This window comes from Elgaria multicarinata, chromosome 4, assembly GCF_023053635.1.
Source record: "Elgaria multicarinata webbii isolate HBS135686 ecotype San Diego chromosome 4, rElgMul1.1.pri, whole genome shotgun sequence".
NCBI lineage: Eukaryota > Metazoa > Chordata > Lepidosauria > Squamata > Anguidae > Elgaria > Elgaria multicarinata.
In genome coordinates, this window is record NC_086174.1 from 66,757,630 (window position 1) to 66,780,626 (window position 22,997).

The following is a 22,997-nucleotide window of genomic DNA, read 5'->3' on the forward strand; positions in this document are numbered from 1 at the left end:
AATCCTTGTTTGATTTGGCAGTGGTAGCACAGGGCCCTACTTGAAGATTAATGATAGAAGGAATGACTCATACAGGTGAGGTGGTATTGGTGGGGCTTGCTGAAGATGAACGAGTCAGCGAGCTGGCAAGGACAGCAGGTCTGTGGACTGCAACCTTGGATTGTAATTTTATACCAACTTTTCTTAGGAGTAGTCTCTATTGATTTTGTGGGACTTCTCAGTAGAGATGCATAGGATTGTGTGAAAGCATTGCAGAAATAAGAACAGGATACCAGAAGAGACAATAAATGTAATGCATAAGTAAGTGCAACCCTATGCACATTTGGAGTAGGTCCCACTGAAATTAGTGAGTTATTTCTAAGTAAACATGCTTAGGCTCATTTTGTTCATTACTGATTTTGGACACATAAAAATCATCACTGCTAGTAAGCCCTGTTGAGCACTGTGGGGGCTTACTTCTGAGTAAACATGCATAGGACTGCGCTGTCAGTAGAGTGTAAGCCCAATTGATCACAGTAGGACTTGATTCTGGGTAAATATGCACAGATTGTACTGTAAGTTTTTACAATTTGTTCTAATTATCAGTGTTTGAATTATCACACACACACCCCTAAACCAGTGAGCCTTCTAAAAGTAATTTTGTCCAGGTTTGTGCAAGTGTAGCTTGAACAGTAATACACTTATCTTTGTATATATGACTTCAGATGAGTAACAGTGGTGATGTAACTAACTAATAGTTAATAGTTTATAATAATCCTGGTAGTAATTTGAACCTTTGTGAAAAATAGAACTTGTCTGGAGATGAGACCTCTAGGTTCAATGGAACATGTGTAATTTTAAAAAACAATATATGTGGAATGGAGGTGCAAACAAGGCATGTTAATTAGATATTTAACCAAATGCTAAAAAAGTCTACATGCTGTTTAAAAATAAGCAGTGAGATTTTTAAAAAGAAAATACTCTAAAACCAGAGAAAAGCAGCATTGATCATCTATGAATATAGATGATAGGCGAACCTTTTCTTACACATTTTTGTCATCTCATTTTAGGATAACATTTTAAAGCAATGTGTTTTGGTGCAATAAATGACAACAAAATGACACTGATGATTGGTGAAAGTGTGACGCAAATGACATATCCCATCTTAGTGGGTGAAGTTCCTTCGGAAAGGGTTTGGGAGGAATGGTGTGTCAATCATGCCCACCACGTTCAATGGTCATATCGGCCATTCTCCAGCCCCTTACAACGGGGTAGCCCGTTCGTCCCCGGAGTAATGTCAGTGAATGAAACCAAACGAAGGGAGAGCGTTATAACCAGAGTCACACATACCACGGTGTTTTTCATCATGGCTTTGATGGTGAATCCATCGCTGACCTGCTTCTTGGTTCTTTTTGCATGTCGCAGTGGCTCCTGCAGTTGTGGGGGTCTGTCTTTGTAGGGGCTTAAGCCCTCTTTCTCTGCCACCATCTTCTCAGATGGCTGCTGCAGGAGGGATTCGAAGGGAAGGCTGGAAAAGAAAGTAACTTGGGGACGGGGGGAAAATTGAAACGAATCCACCTCTTAAATTCCTCCCCCCTGCATCAGCTCTCCCTCAACCCCGGGCTTAGCCCCTGTGCAGGGTTCTGTGTGGATTCAGGATGACCAGGGGTGGGGTGAGGAACTATTTTGCCTGTTTCCAATACCGACTCGCTTCTAGGGACTCGGTTGCTAGGCAACGTATCAACAACCAGCCTGTGGAGCGTAAGAATTCCGCCGTGGTCAAAAACTTCGACGCCGCGGAGCAGGTTTAATTTGCATGCGCATGCTCAGTACCACTTGCTGAAGTCACTCGCCCTTTGTTTTGCCCTCAGTTACAGCGAGATTTCCTTGCGTCCCCTCGACAAATGGCTCAGACTAGAAGGACCTGAGAGGGCGGGCTGGCGTAGCTCTATTGGCGGTTAGGCGCGTTAAAGATGTGGGAAACCGGGAATAGCATGTAAAACGGGGCGAGAGCAGAGCATGCTCAGTAGGTCACATTGCAGTCATTTTGCCTTGGCTCTGCCCTCACTTGCTGTAGAACGTCCGTACGTCTAACTAGAGGACCGAGGAATGATAGGAAGAAATGGGTTGTCCTATAATGAGAAAATTGTGTCTGCTCCTGGACCCATAGAGGGAAGGTTAATAGGATTATATGCTGCGGGGAAGGGAACAAATACAGACGCAGATACTTTCAACAGCTGTAACAGCAGTCAGTGACATATCTACACACACTCATATTAAGGTTGTGGGTATTTAAATTTAAAAACAACATTCCAAATATGTTTTTCTTTCTTTTCTCTGTTCTCCTTTATTTCCAAAATATATACCATATAAACTACTGAGATTAAGCTGTTTATCAAAGTGGTAATGGCTGCAATTCCGTGCACAATTCCTGGGAAGTAAACCACTGAATAAGCAGGGCCAGATTTACACCTTGTCAAATTATTACCAATGTGTAATAAAAAGCAGGAAATAACACTACGAAAGCGATATGTGGATTGTGCCCCAACAGTGCAGCTATAATGCAATAGTGCCTCACTTCCAAGCAGTGTAACCAATCTCTCCCCCACTTTTTAAAAAAAGCAGCCAGCATAGTCAGGAAATCTCTAGTTAAACTATACATCTCTATGCCTTTTGCCTATTTTTCTTTGACTGGTATATTGTTTTAGATTTTTAGTACAGACAAATTATACATTGGCTTAGATACAAAGGTGGTTGATTTATTTTATAAATAAGAAACTGTGTTTTTCCTTTATTTGTGCTCGAATACATCTGATTAAAATGAAAATTGGATTGTATCGTTTTAAATAACTAGGTCTAATACAAAGTAAAATAGTATTTGCTGTAGGATTAGGTAGCTAGGATAGCAAATCCTGTTTTGATGAAAGGACGTTTTAAATGCCCTAGATAGCGTTTTGAATCCAGATCTGATCCTCTTTTGAAGGGTACCTCTCGTGAGTACATCTCATAGAAGTCAGCAGGACTTACTTCTGAGTACAAATTGCTTAGATCACCTGCTCTAAATATACACAACTGCTAAAAGTATAGTTGAAATGTGTGTTGTTTTTTTAAAAAGTTGATATCCTTCTCGCCTTCACCGTGTGTTTGCCAGTGTATTAATCGGAATGCAGTGTTCAAAGCACCCACTATACAGCGTTGGGAGCAATTATTTCTCTCCCATCCAGATCATTAAGGCAATGAAGTTGCATCTGCTGGCAGCCTTGCCCTGTACTGAGTAGGCTTTTTCGCAAGCCGCTGCATTGTCGTCGCTCTAGCGACATCCACGTGAGGAAACAAGGTTGCCCTGGTCACATGATACATACACGCACAGGGACACAGTTCACTAGGATGAAAGAGGCCGCGAAGCAAGCGGGGATGGACTACATTTCCCAGACTTCACTGCAACACAGCGGCCTGCGCATTATTTAGCTTGAAGTATCGCCGGCCTGCAGGGAGCGTTGTATCCTGAAGGTTAGCGTTTGAGCGGCGAGTGTGGACAGAACAGGGTTTGTGAGCGCCCCCTTTTTTCACCGCTGGCTATGATAGGTGAGTGGGACCCGGATGTAGCCTCCCCCCTTTCCCCCCCTCTTGGCAGGAGGAGAAAGGAAAGGCGGAAGGAGTGACTTTGTTTCTGCTGCCTGCTAAATAGTGCATTCCTTTCGTTTGCTGCATATCCTAACCCCTGTGTCTGCGCGCGCGCACACAAACTCGATCTCACAGCCTGTGAGCTCCATGCAGAGAGCCCTGCGCCAAACGACACGTTAGGGTAGGCCAGTGCCCACCAGACGCTTTGGACTTCAACTCCCACCAGGTCCTGCCAATGGTTAGGAATCCTGGGAGTTGTGGTCCCAAACATCTGGAGGACACCATGTTGTGAAAGACTGGGTTGAGCAGCCTTGTTAATTTGTTTAAGCACGCTTAGCGCAGCCACTTATATTTTGAAGAAAAAACAGCCAATCAGCAGCTAGTGAGGAGACCTGATCCAACATTAAATAACAACCTCTCCCCCCTTCCCATGGCCTGCACCAGAAGCTGGAAAGGAGCAAGGGGACTTGGGACGTGCAAGCTAAAGAAGGCAGTGGCTGCTCTTATTTTCTCTTGCTTATCTCAGGGCCCTGCGCTGGGGAGAACCTACACAATTGTAGCTAATCCAAATACTCCTTTCAGAAAAATGTTCCCATCTAAACATAGTGTTCCTCCTCTCTTGGAGCAATGAGAAATCCCAGGAGCAGTGCTGAAGGTTTGGGTTTCCTTTGGATGAGAGAGCACTAGGTGCAATGTTTGGGAGATCTGCTTTATTTACAAACATACAAGCAGAGAAGAGTGGAAGCAAATAGGCTTCTGCAAGTGCTAGCCCAGTGGCTGAGCCTCAGATTCCTAAACAGAAACTGTTTCAACCTGCCTCTCTCTAAATCAGCATTTCCCAAACTGGCACCCTGTAGATGTGTTTGGAATACAACTCTCATCATCCAGTCAGTATAGCCTGGTGGCTGGGGTGATGGGAGCTGTAGTTCAAATGCACCTGCCAGGTTGGAGAAGGTTGCTCAAAATTAAAATTGAAAAGCCGTTTTTCTTCCTCTTCCTATCCCCAGCTGGCGGTTTGTTGTCTTCCCAACTCTGATGGGTATTTCATTTTAAAAGCTGGAGAAATGTTTCCACACAACTATCAGGAATGCTACTTTGTTTGTTTGTTTGTTTAACCGCCCAGAGAGCCCTGGCTATGGGAACGGTATATAAGTTTAATAAATAAATATAAATAAATAAAATCCCTGACGGCTCAGACCCATTCATATTAACCAAGAAACCCATGCAAGTACGATCTGTCAAAAAGTTTTTCCTGAGCCGAACCCTCATTATTGTGAGGGAGGAAAAGGTAATCAGGTTTAAACTGATTGGCCACAACCCAGTAGAGAATTACATTATCTTATGCATGGTTACTTGGAAATAAATCCTGCTGTATTCAGTGAAATTTACTCCCTGAAAAGCGTGTGCAGTATTGCAGCCATAGGCATGCTTAAACAGGTTGAAATAAGTGAGTTTAAGCACAGTATAGTCTGAGTTAGATTATGACCATAGACTACACCAATGATATATTCCTTATTTATATACCCCAAAGATCTATTCTTACCCAAATGGTAATTTCCCTCAGTCCTATTTGTTATTTCGGGTTCTATATAATTTTGTTTGTACAAAGAAGAAATAGATACTTTGTTCTTGGGCTTCTTCCACAGTGAGTTTTTTTTTTTTTAAAAAAGAAGCTTTTTGGTGCATTTTAATTTATCTGTATATTGTCACATGTATTTTGTGCCTGATTCAGGGATTATCTGTTTACAAGTGCTGACTTTTGAGTGGACTAGATGGTGTGGGAAACTTTCAGAAAAGCTGTGATGGGTGCTTAGCAATATTTGTTCACTTCTGGATGGTATATATGTGTGTGAGTGTTATACATATACGCACACATATGACTCTCTGTGTGTGTATTCGCACACAAGATTGTGCTTTTTTGGTCCATTGAACATCTTGAAATCTTTTTGAAAGTTAAATTTGTCTGCGTAATCTGTGTGGGTTTTTCTTTTTTGGGCCACTGTGAAAATGTTAACGCAGGCCTTTGTCTATATAATGGCTGTCTTCATTTTTGTTCCCGCTATCTTGCATTCTAGAGGGAATTTGTAGTGAGTCGGGTTTTCAGTAAAAGCTTTTGTATGTGTTGTGTCTGTGTTTTTCTGTTCAGTAAATAATGTGGAATACAAAGGAAAATTCTATACACCTAGATACAGAATGCATTTGTTGAAATTCTGCCTGTCTCGCCAATTTGCTGCATCTTCTTTTGCTGACAGTTATTGTTATCCAGGGTAGATGTATGTCTACCTTCTGGACAGCAGTAGGGAAATATTGCCTATTCAGAATATTTTATATTAACTCTTTTGCTCACATGGTATGTGCATAGTGGCTTGATCTAAATAATCTACTTAAAACAATGTTCCTAGTTTGTAATTAATATCTCTTGAACAATCATGCACACTAATTGGTTGTTATAAAAATAAAATATATATGTCTTCACCTAAATTTTATATATTACCCAGGAACATAATCCCAAATCTCAGGCCTTGCAGGCCAATTGCTTTTTGCACAACAGAAGTATGGGTGTTTGTTTAGCTATACATATGTAAGGATACTAAGCAAAATCAGTTACTTGAAGATTAAGGCTGCACTCCTATGCACACTTATTTGGAAGTAAGTTCCATTGAACTTAATGGGACTTACTTCTGAGTAGACATGTATAGGATTGCATTGTAAGTGCCCACCACTTTCCGGATTGAAAGGATGGTAGTTTACTGGTAGAACAGTATTTTTCCATGATATTGAAAGCAAATATCCATGCTCTTTGGTTCACAATCTATTCTTAATACTACTAATAATACATACAATACCTGAACAACTGTGTAATGGTTGACTTGAAACGTATCCGTTTTGTTCCTGATTCATCATTTTTTGTGGAAAAGCAGTCTTCTGGTGTTCATGACACAGTGTTAAAAGTATACGAATGTGTAGCCATTTATATGTTTGATATTACTTTCATATACATTTTTAGATCGAGTTACTTGAGGGACACTTTAATATACAGAAACTTTAAGAAGAAATCTGATTTAAATTAAATTGACTTTTAAAATAAATCTTTATTCACCCTAATTATATGAAGAGTTTCTGTCAGTGAATTATTGACATTACTGCCTGGGTTTATAACCAGAGATTTGTAGTGTTCTTATGTGACCTAATTATAAGTTTAACCTGAGCTTTAGGGAAGTAAGTAAATTTTTTCAGAACTACTATTTATGTTGTTTTCACAATAACATATTTCTAGACAAAGGTTTGTTATGTCGGCAAAAGGTTCTTCTATGATGAAGTTGTAACTTCATGGTTTTTTTCTCTTGCAGTATGATTGGTATGTGCTTGAACTAGGGGAGTAAAAAAATAGCCAAAGGCAAGGGCGGAACCAAGTAATCTTCTACAATAATATTATTAGTAAAAGGTTTATTGACGTGTCAGGTGCCTACACGTTTCGAACGCAATTGCCCTGAGGAAGAACGCAACCGCGTTCGAAACGCGTAGGCACCTGGCACGTCAATAAACCTTTTACTAATATTATTTTAGTAGAAGATTACTTGGTTCCACCCTTGCCTTTGGCTATTTTTTACTCCCCTACGGGGTTTTCCTTGCTTTCACACCTGTATGCTTGAACTACCCTATTATAACATGGATATCTTAAATTAGAGGTGTCATTTTGCATAATTTTGCATACCTTACTACTAGCATTTCACATTTATTCATTTACTGCTGATAGTTTCCTGTGGAATGAACATATGAACTCATTCCACAAACCGACACATCCTTAAATATAAAAGATATTCTGAAAGCCAACCTTAAAGCATTTGGTATAGATACTATACCTGGGAGCTTACTGGCATCAGACAGGGGAAAATGTCTGTTTTGCAAGGTCTTGACTGTGAGGAGGAATGACAAGCACTCTTTACAGGAGATATCATATAGTACTGGGAAAATTGCAAACTCCCTCACACAAATACATATGTTTGTACCATATGCAAACCTGTAAGCCTAGTCCTCAAAAACAGCAGACAATGACAATTCAAGGCCATCCCTGCTCTTAAGCAAAATAAGGAGTTGGCAGAAGTGGTGCTGAGGCATTGCACAGAGGTAGGGGTATGTGTGCACCACCTAGCCTGCCCCGCACCCCCTAAGCTAGGCTTTTGTCTAGATATGGTGGAAAATGCTTTCCCATTTCCAGTGTTGAAGTAAGATTCAATTGAAATGCAGTCAACTTTTGTATAAGAATAGGGGTGGGGATGTTTTTCTTCACCCCAGGCTCACCCTGGATAGGAGCCATGTACCTGTACCATTTCACTTTACAGGTGAGAGCTGACATGAAATGAGTGTTATCACTAATACCACTAGACATGAGTATTCGGAGAATTGGCTGGCTCAGGGGTGTTGCTAGGGTCTTAAAAGGTTTGGAGCGCAGGCCCATAGGTAGAAATGTGAAGGCCTGGAAAAAACCCAGAAAAAATCAGGAAAAAAATGGTTTTTTTCCATTTTTTCCTGAAGCCTTTTTTTTTTTGCTTTTTCCGAAAAATGGATTACGGGATGTTTTATTTTAGCATGATGAATACAGTGTTTAAGACAAGGTGTTCAGATATTTACTTCTCCAAAGGATTCCTAAAACTATGTATAGTATTAGATTATTACAGTTTCTGTGCACCGAGGACAAGCAAGTCCTAGGTTGTAAATTGAGGTTACAACTCTCAAATGCAAGAGCAAGATGCATTTCTGCCTCTAGGGGGCACTGCCACTGAAGCAGAGACTGAAACTGATAGTGCTAGCTATAGCTCAGAACATGAGTCAGATTAAATTTCATGCATATTCACTGAGTCTCGGTCCCCCCTTTTTCTCAGTTCTTTTTATGGGAATGGGTGCTTTATGTCCACTTGACACTGTGGAGGACTAGAGGAGACATAATTTTTTTTCTTTGTTACTAATGTTGGTGGTTTTCTCTGTTGTTGTTTTGAATTGTTTTTTTGCCTGCTCATAAACTGGAGGAACCAAAGGTGTTCCTAACAGTTCAGGAGCTTGTAGCTCCATTTGTTAATAATTGTTTGAATACACAATACTTTTAATATACCAAATGTAATTATTTTATGTCAGACCAATTTGGACATAATTACATTTTATGTTCCTAAAGTAACAAAGTGACTTTCAATCTGTAAAAAGTGCTAATATTGCATTGTTTCAATTTCCCCCAAAATTTCATTTTTTTCTGAAAACCCCTAAAAAAACCCAGTTTTTTCCCATGGCTTCAAAATTTCCGAAAATTTTGCATCTCTACTCTTAGGACACAAATCTGTATAACATTTGCATATGTAGATTTCTATCCATATGTACAAATGTAGAAATACTAGGATTTATTTAAGTTTCACAGGAGATTATGTCATCTGAATAATAAATAAAATAAATTCTTCAATTAATTTGCACCCTGCCCCAGATCATCCCCAACCAATGGAAAATGTTTCCCCTCCTAAGCTTTATTGCCATGCTGGGAGAGATAGGGTGGGGGAGTTGCAGCATGTGGGGTGGAGAGTGTTAACCCTTCCCTCCCCAGTTGTAATCCCCCTTCAACATCTTCCCCCTCCCCACATGGCAACCAAACTAAGAAAAAATCTTTCATTGGCACCAAAGGCCACTTAGGTCTCTGAGGAGTAGATTAGGGGCCCTGAGAAATAGATTGTGGCCTGGGCCTAGGAATCCCCTGGGCTAGTTAATTCCAATTGCTTTGTGAAATCTGCCATGTGCCTTTTCTAGCCACCGGTATCCTTGATTTTGGAAATGGTTCCTTATTTAGTATTGCTAAATAACACGTTGTTCCTTGAAATAAGGAACAGGTGGCAGGCCTAATATTGGTCCTCATTGTCACCTTAAGGTTGTCAAATCCGACTTCTACAATGAGAGTAGAAGACACAACTCACAGAAATATCCCGTCAGTTTCTCAGATTTAGACCTAGCAACTTTTTTTCTCCTCATTGCCTCACTCTCTTGCCTGCCAACTTCCTTACTGCCAAGAATACACAATCTATCCTTTCTTGTCTCTAGTCTAGATTTGTTTTTCTTAAACTGGTCATTTAAAAAAATATTCTTGTTTGTTTTTATTGTCTTCGATTTTGTACGTTGCTTTGTGTGTCTGCCGACAGAAAAGTGGGGTAAAAATGCTAAATCAAATCAGTACTGTTCCTTTTGCCTTCTGTCTGTCAATTGGGCATGTATCAAATTATTCAAATAAGAGAAGGCTGGAAACATCCGTGGTCAGCAGAGCTAATTGTCTTTGTGTTGTTTCTTGACTAACCTATACAGGAAGCCCCAACCCTTCCTTCTCCAGTAAGAATTGCCTCTGCTCTTCCCTTATTACTCATAAACATGGTTAAGACTTAAGTTGGCATTGACCTTAACCAGATTCCCTCTAACCACAGCAGTTGGTTAAGGTCATTGGGGCACTGTATTTGTATCCTGCAGCCTGGTCCTGCTCATAAATGTTATATGTTTCTGTGTTCCCCACCACCATCACAGCTGAGATCCCTTTGGATTTTAATTTTCTAATAAACTGAAGTAATTTGGAGAATGTGTAAGGTTTGCATTTCTTGCCTTTCCTGATTTGGTACCCTCTGTGGAATTCATTCAGTGGAAACATATGTTCGAGACTTCAGAATAATTACAATATCACTAAAAGCTTCATAACCAGATTACTGAAACTTAATGTTATGAACTTGATTTTCATTGATCCAATCCTTTCAGATTCTTGCTAGTCTCTTTTCCCCCCCTCAACAACAAAAAAGAAATGACAGGACAAAGCAAAGATGCAGAATATTCACAGGATTTTAAACTTGGTAGAGATCTCTCTTAAAAGCAAGTTTGAGTTATAACCTGCTGGAATCTGTATTGTGCTCTTATAAGGCCTTTTCATTTACATGGTTCCTTTTCAAGTATGTGGTTTTAATCCATTGTCTTAGTATCACTTTATACTAATAATTAGCATTTAATCTCTAGAGGCTCTGTGCTATGTTCCTCCACTGCCAGAGATGAGCCTCATGACTGTACAAGACGGGGCCTTCCCAAAGGTGGTGCATACACCAGCCTTCCCCCACTAGGTGCCCTCCATATATGTTGGACAGCAACAGCATCATCCACAGCCAGTACAGCTGTGGGTGATGAGACTTAGACTCTAATGCAGTGGTCTTCAACTGATCCAGACTCGAGACCCACCTTAGATTCCCAACCTGCAACATGGGACCCTCTATTGCAATTTCAAAGTTGCCCAACATGGCAGCAACAGCTTTGCCATAACCCATCTGGACTGACCTTGTGACCCACTTTTGGGTTGTGACCCACTGGTTGAATACCACTGGAACATATCTGGAGGGCACCAGGTCGGGAAGGCCAGCATAGGCTTTGTTACTTCTTCCCTTGGGAGGTTTGACTCAGCCCCTTCCTTTCTGGCCTTCAGAAGGGGAAAATGGTGGAATGTGTTGTTTTAATGTTTGTTTTGATCCCCATTGCTTTGTTTTATTATTTATTTATTTATTTATTACATTTCTATACCGCCCAATAGCCGGAGCTCTCTGGGCGGTTCACAAAAATTAAAACCATTCAAAGTATAAAACAACAGTATAAAACCATACTATAAAATACAATATAAAAGCTCAACCAGCTAAAAACAGCAGCAATGCAAATTTACAAATTTAAAACACCAAGTTAAAATTTATTTATAGACTGTTAAAATGCTGGGAGAATAAAAAGGTCTTCACCTGGCGTCTAAAAGCATATACTGTAGGTGCCAAGCGAACCTCCTTAGGGAGCTCATTCCACAGCAGAGAAGGTTTTTGTTGTTAGTTTGTTTTTGTATGGATTTTTATTTATTTGATTCTATTGTCTTCTGAACTTGTTGGGGGACCGGGGGACCCACAAAGGGCTGAAAAGCAGCATATAAATCATTTACATAAATTTATCTTATGCTTTATATCTTACCATTTTTCCTCTTCTAAGGAGCCCAAGGTGTCTTACATAATCCTCCTCTTCTCCATTTTATCCTCACAAAAGTCTTTGAGGTAGATTAGTCTGAGAGTCAGTGACTGTCCCAAAGTCACTTAGTGAGCTTCATGGCCCGGTGGGGAATAGAACCCAGTTCTCCGGAGTGTCAGTCTAGCATTCTAACCACTATGCCATACTGGTTCTCCAAGCATGCCACATATATTATTTCTAGTTCCTCCAGCAGCACTAAAATAAGCTAGTATTTTGCAATGTAACTCTTTATTTTTACTCAGAAGTAACTCCCACTGTGTTCCTAGGATTGGGTTCATAATTCCTTATTGCTTTTAAATGAGGGAGCTGAGATGTCATGGCTTGCCTAAGGCTAGTTCAATTTCACTTGAGATTTGTACCGGTTGTCAACTTTATCTTCTTCCTGCTCTTCATTCAGGCATTTTGGAAAGCATATTTTGACTAAACACAAAATTAACATAATCATTAATTGTTTCTTTTTTAGGGGCGGATTCATATATTTGGGGCCTAAATTTTAAGTGCCATCAAGCCTGTGAATGATACCACTCTGGATCCTCTATATTAAAAAACAAAACAAAAATAGGGACATTTCAACATTTCTAACCAAGGTTATTTCCCCCTGGTGTAACATAGAGGTTCTTCAGACAAGTGCTTTATCACACGCTTGCTACTGCCCACTTATGGATGTGCGTGCGTCGTTTAGAAGATGTTGTCCACCCCCTGTGTGCCTCCCACTCCTTCCACTCTTTTTTCAGTAGCAAAATAGACCCCTTTTAATCCATTTTTTAAAAATGGAATGGGGTGTGATCTGCTGTGTGTGGGAAAAGTGTTGTGATAAAAACGGTCCCTGAATGGACCACATGGTCTTTGTTTACTTCATCTTTCCCTTCCGGGCAGAATGAGGAAGTAATGAAGAACAAAAGTGGGGGCGGAGAGGCAATGGTAAGGAAACGTGGTTTTCCCCTGTGTGATGACGCTCATAAGTGTTGAAACATTCAACAATGCCTTGAAATCCATTTGGGAGTTTATATTAGAAATCAGATATTTGACGTTACCATCAGAACCAGTTTCTGACATTCCAAAAAAGTAGTTTTTGTTTTCCTTTTTTAACTGAGAAACTAAAAGACATAGCCAAGCCTCTTTACGTTGATGCAGAAGTGGTGTGTGTGTGTGTGTGATTGCATAAATGTTTTAACTATAACAAAGATTACGAAGGGGAAATGCATATGGTCAGTGCAAAAGCTGCTCACTTGAATGTGTGGTAAACACTGTTCTCAGGTTTGCAGATGATGTTTGTATTGGCCTAAGGCTAAAACACCAGCATTGCTGGGAGGGGATCTACACGTCGTACTGAAGGCGCTTGCGTGCGCCTCCAGTGCGCCTCCAAAACGATCGTGTAGATCCTGCCTGGAAGAGACGGAGGAAGAGGCGGAGGAGGAGGAGGCTGGGGAATCCGGCCACGTCCTTGCCGCCGCCCACCTCCCCACCAGCCTCCTGCTGCTGGGGAAAGAGCCACCCGGGTCGGAGAGCTCAGCGGAAGAAGGCGGGGAGGTGGGCGGTGCCTTCAGTACGACATGTAGATCCCCTCTGGGCCAGTATGAAAGATTTATTATGCAGGGTTGAATGAAATTTTTTGCAAACTTGATTGCAACATAAATGGGACTGAGGTATAGGAAACACCTGTTGGCAACAAAACCACCGGCATTAGCAACATTTGGTCACTGCAGCTCTACTCTTCTCATCTGGTCATTCAGCAGTGTGGTGCCCAGGGCGATTTGGGGCTGAGGGGTTGTAGTATGTGTGGAGGGGAGGGTTAACCCTTCCCTTATCACCTGCAACTCTCTTTGAAATCACATTTCACGTGGCAGTGAAGCCGGGGTGAAATGCTTCCTTTGGCACGAATGGAAGGGCTCTAGAGAATAGATAGAGCCTCTGGAAAATTGATTCAGGCCCAGCACCACCCTGGTTTTGCTCCTGGGCATCTTGAATCCTGCCTTAGCTCTTCTTTTCAATCCCACAAAACTGTTTTAAAATCGTTAGTCATACACAATTCTATGATATTTGCGTCAGCAGAGGAAACAGGAATTATCGTTATAGGGAAAGCAGGAAGCCAGGTGTCATTATTTATATTTAAAACTCTTCCACAAAGGTGTAGAGTTTAGTCAAAAGGTCTAGCTTGCCTCTCTGCAGAATAATCTCTGAGTGTCATTCTCTGAATGAATCATATCTCAAATGACTTTGTGGTATAAATTACTGTACTATGTAAGATATTTGAATATCCAATAAACAGACTTTTAAAAATACATTTATGTAACCATTTATATATCTATACCCAAGTCGTTCACAATTTAAAAAATGAACGCAAGCCAATTATTAAAAACACACATAAAAATGCAATAACAATTACATTTCAACAGCAGCAAAATCCACAGTACCAATAAAAGCTACCTCCCAGGCCATCATATCCCTCCTAACTGCCCAAGGCTATGTGAATTAGATGAGTTTTGCAACTCCTCCAGAATGCCATCAAGAACATTCCGTACTTGACCTTACTCTGAGGTCATTCCAGAGCTCATGAAACAGAGCTCAAAATCGCAGGTGCATACCAGGAAAAAAAAGTAGGTGTGATGGAGTTCATTGTGTGAACTCCCTGTAAATCTGCTCTAAAGTGTCCCCCTTCTCCTTGGAGGATATTTTGGGTGCCTGCAGGGGGTGGGGGGGAGAGGAATTCAGTCTGCCAATAGTGTCTTTTCTATTGGCGGATGGACACTGTTGGCTTTAACCCAGTGTTTTTATTTGTCTTTCTTTCCTTCCTTTTTTTTTTTTTTTGCCCCCCTTCCCCCCAGTTTAATCTCCTGAAATAGCAGATTAAGCTAAAAACTTTTTCCCAGTGCTTCTAACAGTTTCCCCCAGAATTATTTTGTTGGAAGAAAATTTTCCATCTGCTTCATTCCTTAACATAGCAAAACTCCTAAGTGAGCTGTGTGACGGAGACTGGCTGAGTTCCACGCAATGTGGTTGTTGGCCCCAAGCAAGATGAGCACAATCTGTTTTCTCTAGTTCTAATGAAGGCAGAGACGAGTTCCTTCATTTGCCTCTTGATTTTGCGATGCTTATGTTTTATGCCCTCCTTTCTTATAATGGCAGCCTCCCTGCTGCTCACCCATGTTTGTATCCATACAGGTAGGCATCACAAGCACATTTAAATACCAAGTGCTGCAATGGAATACCATTTAAACCCAAATTTTCAAAGCATATGATAGGCCTTTGGCTGCTTGACTTCAGTTTAGCATATGAAGTTTCCACAGGGCATTAAAAAACTTTGGATTATTCTTTCCAATAACATACCTGTTCTGAAGTCATGTGGCTTTTTCCTTGTGATAGTATCTGAAAACTTACCTGTATATAGAGGTGAGCTTCCTCTGGTTTATTTTAATAGTGCATGCTATATTTGAAGCCCATTTAGGTATGGTCAGATTTTCTTTTGGCTTCTGAATGCATTGTGAACTTATTCCTTTATGTTGTTTTAGTAATTTCTTCTCTTAATATTACTATATTTTCATTGTGATATTAAAAATACAATTGCCAAAGTAGATTCACAACATCAGTTTCCTTGATTTTAGTGTTTATTTATTTATTTATAACATTTATATACCACTGAATATAGTACAATCTCTCAGCAGTTCACAACAGTAAAATAAAGTATTAAAACACAGCATAAAAACACTTCCAACTACAGTAAAGGAGCAGTAAAATGGAGAAGCATAATTACTTTACTTACGACCCAGGGAAAGCATTTGATTTGTTGAAACTATCTAGACTCTGATGTTGTTAATTTAGGGGTGGTGACTTAAGAGACACTGCCTGCCCCCCAAGCAGCTGTACATTCTGGGTAATAATCCAGATAAGGTACACTTGAGTCAGCTGTTGCCATTCCAGGCCCCTCAATGAACCTGAAATGAATGCTCCTCCCCTGGGCATTCACTTGCCTTTCTTATCAATGCCACCTTCCTCCCTATACATCGGCATGATCCATGCGCTCCCCTCCATATAGGTCACTCTACTAGCTTCCTGTTGCACTTGCCTTTCTCCGTGTCTGCATGCTGGCACTCATACAGGGCCATAAGGAGTGCATATTTTCATGGTGAAGCTGAGCTTTGCTGTTCTTAATAAAACTGAAGTGATTCAGGGGACTTCCACGGCTACAGTTATTTATATACAGTTATTTGTCCTGTCATTCATTAAAATAGTTCTTGACAACTTGTGCCAGCATTTGTCAATGTTTATATTAAGATCGTACCATGAACCTTTATTTCGTTTTGGAAATACTGGTTTTGGAGCTGTTTATATCAATTCGCCTCAACTGGGAAATGAGATTCAATTACTCATAAACCAATGCAATATGATGTTGCAAAATTAGAAAGTTGCACATAGATTTTGAAATCTTAATTTCTAAACAGGAATATTGGGAGACAAATGTTTCAAGATAAAGCACATTCTAAATACAGAGGCTTCATTTACAGTTCCATTTGCACAGACATAACAGAAGGGAAAAATAACAGATCAAGAAATATTAGTTTTCATTGTTTCATTTTAAATGAAATTGTTATACATATTGAGTTGCTGTACATCATTACTTGAAAATTAAGGCACTTTGAGCTTTGCTGCAATTGCATCAAGATCGTATGTGTGTGTTTTTAAGTAGTGGACATTTTTCCGCCACATTATTTTTCTTTGGTTAAGTGTGCCTATTAAAATAAATGTGCTCATTAAATAGCACTGCCTAACTTCCATCTGCTTCAAAATATGCTGGTTTAAGCTTTTACTTGAAAGTAAAACTGCAAAGTGTAGGATATTCCATTTATGCTTTGGCTTCAATAACATACTTCATTTTAAGGTAGTTATCCACCCAAACACACAGTACACAAAGTGATCGCTGTACAGTGCATGTTTCATAATCAGTTGTGAAGACATCATAGTGGGCAACAAAATCCTTTTTGCTCCAGGACCACTTTTGAATGAAGAGTGTGGCCCTTGAGAATCCAGAAGTTGGCATCTGTTTAGCAGTGAGGGCTTCTCAGTTAAGTAATATACATTTTTTAGGACCATGGTGGGAATAAGGGTTAATCCCTCCCACTTTCCCTGTGCCATGACCACGATTCCCCAGTCCTGGCCAGTGTGACTATTTAAAAGAGGAACAGTAGATAGGATAAACGCAATCTCATATGCAACATGTCATCAAGTTTGACTCATGGTGGAAAGAGATGCAAGCAATTCCAGTTTACAAATGTGTTGATGTGCTTTGAACTGGCTATGACTAGGGATGTCAGAGAAACTGACAACAGATTCAAATGAGTTCGAACTTGTGGATTACACAGCAGGCTGCCTTACTCCCAAGTCGGAGGTAACATAGGGACGTAGGAAACTGCCTTATTCTAAGACAAACTATTAGTCTATCTATTCCAGTATTAACGTTGACCCAACTCTCCCAGGTTTCAGGCAGGGTTTTTTCCAGCCCTACCTGGAGATGCTGGGGATTGAACCGGAGCTCTTCTGCATGCAAAGCAGCTGTTCTACCACTGAGCTACAATCCCAGTGTATCTCAATACCAGGCTCTAGGGAACAAACAATTGTGGGTGGCTGTTGTCTTCATGTGTAGCTTGTGGGCTTTATGGAGGCAACTGTTGTTGGATTTCATAGACCTTGGTCTAATCCAGTTAGGCTCTACCTAGGATGGTTGAACATTTTATACTAATTAACTCTGGTTTAGTTAAGGAAGAGTGAAAAATATGTAAACATCCTCTGTATAGTAGTTTTTAAGGCTGTGACTTGCATCTCCGTGTTTAGAAAGCAATATCATGATATGACACGTATGTTTTTTTGGATGCATTTGGGATTCTGCCTGTTTTTAAACCCCCTCATCCAAGGGACTTGGAGCAGGTAACAAAGATGAAATAAAATCCCATTTAAAAATAGAGAGTAGTCTATGAAATGTTTGTCAGGTTTATGCGTATATAACCTAGAAGAGGAGAACAGCTGGAATTCACACCCGGAACGTTATGTGCATTGCCTGGGTGACGGGCAGACGTGACAGTTGTCAGCAGGGATTCAACCTCGGATTTTCTCTGCCAAAACTACAACTCTCAGAAAAAATGAGACTGTCTATAATCAGTGGAGCGAGTCTTTGAAACCAGTCCTGATCACATCTTGCAAAGCTAGTGAATGGCAGGACGACATTTTGTATAGAAGTCATGGCCGTTTGATCCTCGAAGTGCTCCTTCCACTCCCCTCTCAGCCTGTTAAAATGAATGCCTGAGCTGTGATGACGGCAACTTGAGAAACAGACCCATAATATATTTCTGAGATGATCAGAGCAGAACAATATAGTAAATAAGAAAGACATTATATGTGTAGTGTGACTTTTTTTTTTAAAAAAAAAATGCTCCTGTGATGCTTTCATTGTTTAATCTCTGCTTCAGGAAAAGATTCAGGTAAAGATTGTCAAGTACTATTGTACTGAAAACTACCGTATTTCTTCGATTGTAAGACGCACACTAATTTCAGTACCACCAACAGAAAAAAAAAACCCTAAGACACACGTGCGATTCTAAGACGCACCCCATTTTTAGAGATGTTTATATGGAGAAAAAAGTGTGTCTTAGAATCGAAGAAATAGGGTAGTAACCACTTGAGCATGACAGATTTAGAAAACATAAAATGTTTTGACCATGATTTTCTGTTGCTAGATGAATGACCGGTAGTTTACCATTTACAGAACCACTTGTTCAAATGATAGCAGTTGAGGATGCCTGTACTGCAAATCAGATTAACCAGGTTTTTTAATTCCTCAGTTTCTAAATTTTATTGATGCTTCTTGGGTAGGGCTTCTTGGGTAGGAAATTCATTAGAGAAAAATATTTTGCTGAAATGTAAAGAGCTGTTTTTCCTAGACTTGGGAGTTTTAACTGGTGTTTATATATTTTAAGCTCCTATATCATATATTAATTTTGTTAATAATTACCTTTTTATCCCATTATTTGGGTTTGACATCATGGTAACATATTGCCATTAAATTTTATCCATGTATTCTATTCATTTTTATGCATGTTTTAACATCTTTGTTTAAATGAGTAAATACCCCTAAATTGCTCAGAGCAAAACATTTTCAGTTTCTTTCTATAGATTATACTGCTTTGCATTGCAGATGGAAGATGTGGACAAGATTGGCCAGTATTGACAGTTGTCAGCGTTTGACTTAAAAGCCTCGGAGATGGGCTTTGTACCAAAACAGTCTGATCGAATCCCAATCAAGGCTGCTTGTGTTAGCATATTTTTTTTTAGCTGCTGTAAATATGATATAGCAATATGATAGAGACATCCTTTTCTTCATTCCTTGGATTAATTTTTTTACTCTAATCAGCTCAATCAATCACATCTTTTTTTCTATGAAATAGAAGTGAGTAGGTTGATAATAAATGATGTCGCAGCAATACCATTGCAGATTAGCATTTTAAGTTTATTGTCAAGATGGTTGGGAATACAATTAAACAAAAACTGAAGCATTCTAGATTGGCCCACCTACAATTTTATGCATATTATTCCTCAGTGGGATTGACTTCTGAGTAAATACAGGATTGGCCTGCACATTCTGTTCATCCGTATTTTAGCCCAGAACCAAAATGGTTGCCTCGAATCTGCTGCTCCCAAATTTCCAGGGCTGTGATTCAACCCCCAGAGCAGATTTGGGGAGGCAGTTTACAATGGCAGCGGGGCTTCCATGGCCTACTATAGGAGCATGTGGTGGCTAATTAACCACCCAAATAAGCCCCCTTCGCTGGGTTTGGATGGCACAAAAAGCCGCAGGGGGCTTGATTCAGCAACCTGGCACCCATGAGCATTGCAATCCACCGTGGCTAGTAAGCCGCAGTGAACTGCAATGATTATGCAAACCACGTCTTAATGTTGCTCATCCAGGGGCTCTTTTGGTCCATTTTAAGGTTTGTTTGAAATGTCCCCACAAATCAGGCAAAGTCTGAAATGGGGCAAAAAGAGCCCAGTCCTAATAAAGATTATAGGGGATATACTTGATCAGGATTTGTTTGCTCTTACATAACTTCCAATGCTGAGCATTTTTTTTAAAAAAAATACATCCTGAAATTGGCTGCTCTCTTCTGTGTACTTTCTTGGAAACAAGCACTTTGAACTCGGTGACAGGTATTGCTGAAGCAACATTCACATGATTGGGTTGTTAAACTGTTTAGGACTCAACTGTAAACATTGTAGGGCACTGGCTGGTTTGCACAAAATGTTAAACCATGATTTAGCACTATGTGCCTGAGCTGGGACAAGTTTGAGCAAAGTCTCAGGCTCGAATGCTTTCTCCCTCTTCTCCTCCTGGGTGGCCTGGAGAAGAACCTTGCTAATGTTTAGTTTTACTTTATACTAACCCTGGTTTATGCGATATGGCTGCAAGAAAGGCAAATGCTATTTTGGGCTGCATTAATAGAAGTATAGCTTCCAAATCACGTGAGGTACTGGTTCCTCTCTATTCGCCCCTGGTTAGGCCTCATCTAGAGTATTGCATCCAGTTCTGGGCTCCACAATTCAAGGATGCAGACAAGCTGGAGCGTGTTCAGAGGAGGGCAACCAAGATGATCAGGGGTCTGGAAACAAAGCCCTATGAAGAGAGACTGAAAGAACTGGGCATGTTTAGCCTTGAGAAGAGAAGATTGAGGGGAGACATGATAGCACTCTTCAAATACTTAAAAGGTTGTCACACAGAGGAGGGCCAGGATCTCTTCTCGATCCTCCCAGAGTGCAGGACACAGAATAACGGGCTCAAGTTAAAGGAAGCCAGATTCCAGCTGGACATCAGGAAAAATTTCCTGACGGTTAGAGCAGTATGACAATGGAATCAGTTTCCTGGTGAGGTTGTGGCCTCTCCCACACTAGAGGCCTTCAAGAGGCAGCTGGACAACCATCTGTCAGGGATGCTTTAGGGTGGATTCCTGCATTGAGCAGGGGGTTGGACTCGATGGCCTTGTAGGCCCCTTCCAACTCTGCTATTCTATGATTCTGTGTCCTATAAACTAGAGATTGTGATTTGAAACTGACCAGAGCTTGCTTTAAAAGAAACCAACTTCAAACCATGGACTATGATGTTAACTTGTTAAATGTTGTGTTAAACCATGATCTCTGCTTCATATGTAATAACAAGTCAGAATCAGTGTAAAATGAGATTAGATTGCTAGCAAAGTTCTTTTCCTAGCTATGGAGGAGGAGGAAAGTGGAGCGGGTAGCGTGCGACCAGGAGGCTTTGCTCAGGCTTGTTCCAGATCGTGCATGTAGTGCTAAACTATGTGTTGGTATTAGAAGTGAACTGGGCTTATGTTTCCTTAAACTTGGAACTGGGAAAGAAACATAAGGGGAATTAATTTTAATCCATTTTCATTATGCTTTTGTTTTTGGTATGTATTATTAATATATCACGGCCAACCACATTCAAAATATGTGGTATGTCAGTAAAACCATATGATCATTGTTGCGGATAGTTTTAGCATTACATGGGTTTTATCTTTACCATATGAGAAGTCAGAGGAGCTAAATTACAAACCAAATTAGCTTGGCATTTTAATCATACTGAGGAGCATATTTGTCTTGAGGAAAGAGAGAATCTGGTTTCTCAATGTTGATTAAATCCATCAGAAGCACATGGGACACCAAAATTTGACATTTCAGCTTGGAGACCAGTAAAACATTAGTAGTCAGAGAGAGATAGTTCTTTGGAGGAGAGAGCATCTTCAGCATATGTGACTTCATGGCATTCAGGTTTTTTGTTGTTTTTTGCAGTGATGCAGGCACAGTGCGTTTGAACAGGCACTAAGGAAATGCACTAGTAGCATGGAGGCACTACTAAATCCACAGTAACAGCAGTACTCTGGGAGTTCTCAAAACACTCCCCCTTCCCCCCACAGTCTGATACATATCGAAAGAACCCCCACCCCCCACACAGGGCAAATTGTATCCACAGCCCCTTTCCACCCTGAAAATGGGTATGAGCTGACAATCCAATTAGACAAGGTGGATTGCTTCACTGACTGCACCTTAATTAGCATTCACTGTTATTGACCAGGCCATGCCAATGCTAAAGAGAAGCTTTGAATAATAATGCTGCTGGTTTTGGCCTGTTGAATCCCTGCCATTAGCACAAGAATATTTTTCAAACTGTATTTTGGGGAGCTCAGGGCATTGGGAGTTCTTCCAGTGTCAGAGGCAGAAGGCCTCTGTTTACCAGCTGCTAGTGAGAGAGTGCTTTTGCATTCGTATCCTGCTCGTAGACTTTCCTTAGGCAGCTGGTTGGACATTGTGTGAACAGAATGCTGCACTAGAGAGGCCTTTGGTCTGACCCGGCAAAACTCTTGTTTTGTTCATAACATGGCACTTTCTGTTTGCACATGAAAAGATCAGCAATGGTGGAGCGGACAAGCTTCCTTCAATGGGATCTTTCCCACCGCTACCAACACAAAGCGTTGCCACAAAGGAGTGTTGTAGCCAGTGACAGCAAGGCACAAGAGGCCTGGCTTGTGTGCCACGAAACACGCCCCAGAAATCCTCTTTCATATGCAGGGTTTCTCAGTAGATCAGCCGATATGGAAGTGGGCTCTTTACATCTTGGAAAATCAATATGGAAGTGGGCTCTTTGCATCTTGAAAGTGGGCTCTTTGCATCTTGGGAAATCGATATGGAAGTGGGCTCTTTGCATCTTGGGAAATCATTGGTATGAGGCGCTGTGAGTAGTTTGAGAGCAAGAATAATTGCAGTGCTTTGGGCGATCTTGAGCCCGGGTTTCATGGAAGCCTGTGACTTGTTTTGTTTGGAATGCTGCTTTTCTTTCTTTCCCTGTAAAGTTTCTTTAGTAAGAATGGTACACCAAGAGAGATGCTCCTGTCATGAACCAAGGCGGCTGCTGTGAATTATTAATAACCAGCCAAGTTTAATGTGGCCTTACAGCCCCCTGAAGGAGTGAGGACTGTATACGCTGTAAAACCATTGTGCTCTCCAGGTCTTTACAAATTGGGAACATTAAAATACACACACATGCCAGCTGCCTGTTGACACTAAAGGGAAGAAAGGTAACTTGGGAATGCATCAATACCTGAATGTCTCCAAAGGACAGGTAAAGCCTGCATCAGAAATAGCAGCGATGGGTAACTTTCAGGCTGAATGTGTTATGCCAATACAGGTCTCTCACATGGAGCTTTATTTTTGTGTTTAAAAAAATCTAAAACTAAGCTCCATGCAATTGTGTTGATGCTTACAGTATCTGGTGCAAGAGGGCAAGGGCTGAGAATTGTTTGTCC

At 40.6% G+C, this 22,997-nt stretch overlaps 2 protein-coding genes across 2 annotated transcripts in view; one reads left to right on the top strand and one right to left on the bottom strand.

Annotated features, from left to right (window-relative positions):
* The window catches only part of PACRG (parkin coregulated), a 280,515-nt gene extending 278,987 nt beyond the window's left edge, over positions 1-1,528 (bottom strand). Inside the window, exon 1 of the mRNA XM_063124464.1 lies at positions 1,330-1,528. Within this exon, the coding sequence (XP_062980534.1) occupies positions 1,330-1,467 (138 nt within the window). The 5' untranslated portion in view covers positions 1,468-1,528. The remainder of the gene's footprint in view (positions 1-1,329) is intronic.
* A 1,915-nt stretch (positions 1,529-3,443) lies between these two features.
* PRKN (parkin RBR E3 ubiquitin protein ligase) overlaps positions 3,444-22,997 on the top strand; it is an 887,548-nt gene continuing 867,994 nt past the window's right edge. The window contains exon 1 of the mRNA XM_063124475.1: positions 3,444-3,564. Coding sequence (XP_062980545.1) covers positions 3,558-3,564 — 7 coding nt within the window. The 5' untranslated portion in view covers positions 3,444-3,557. The remainder of the gene's footprint in view (positions 3,565-22,997) is intronic.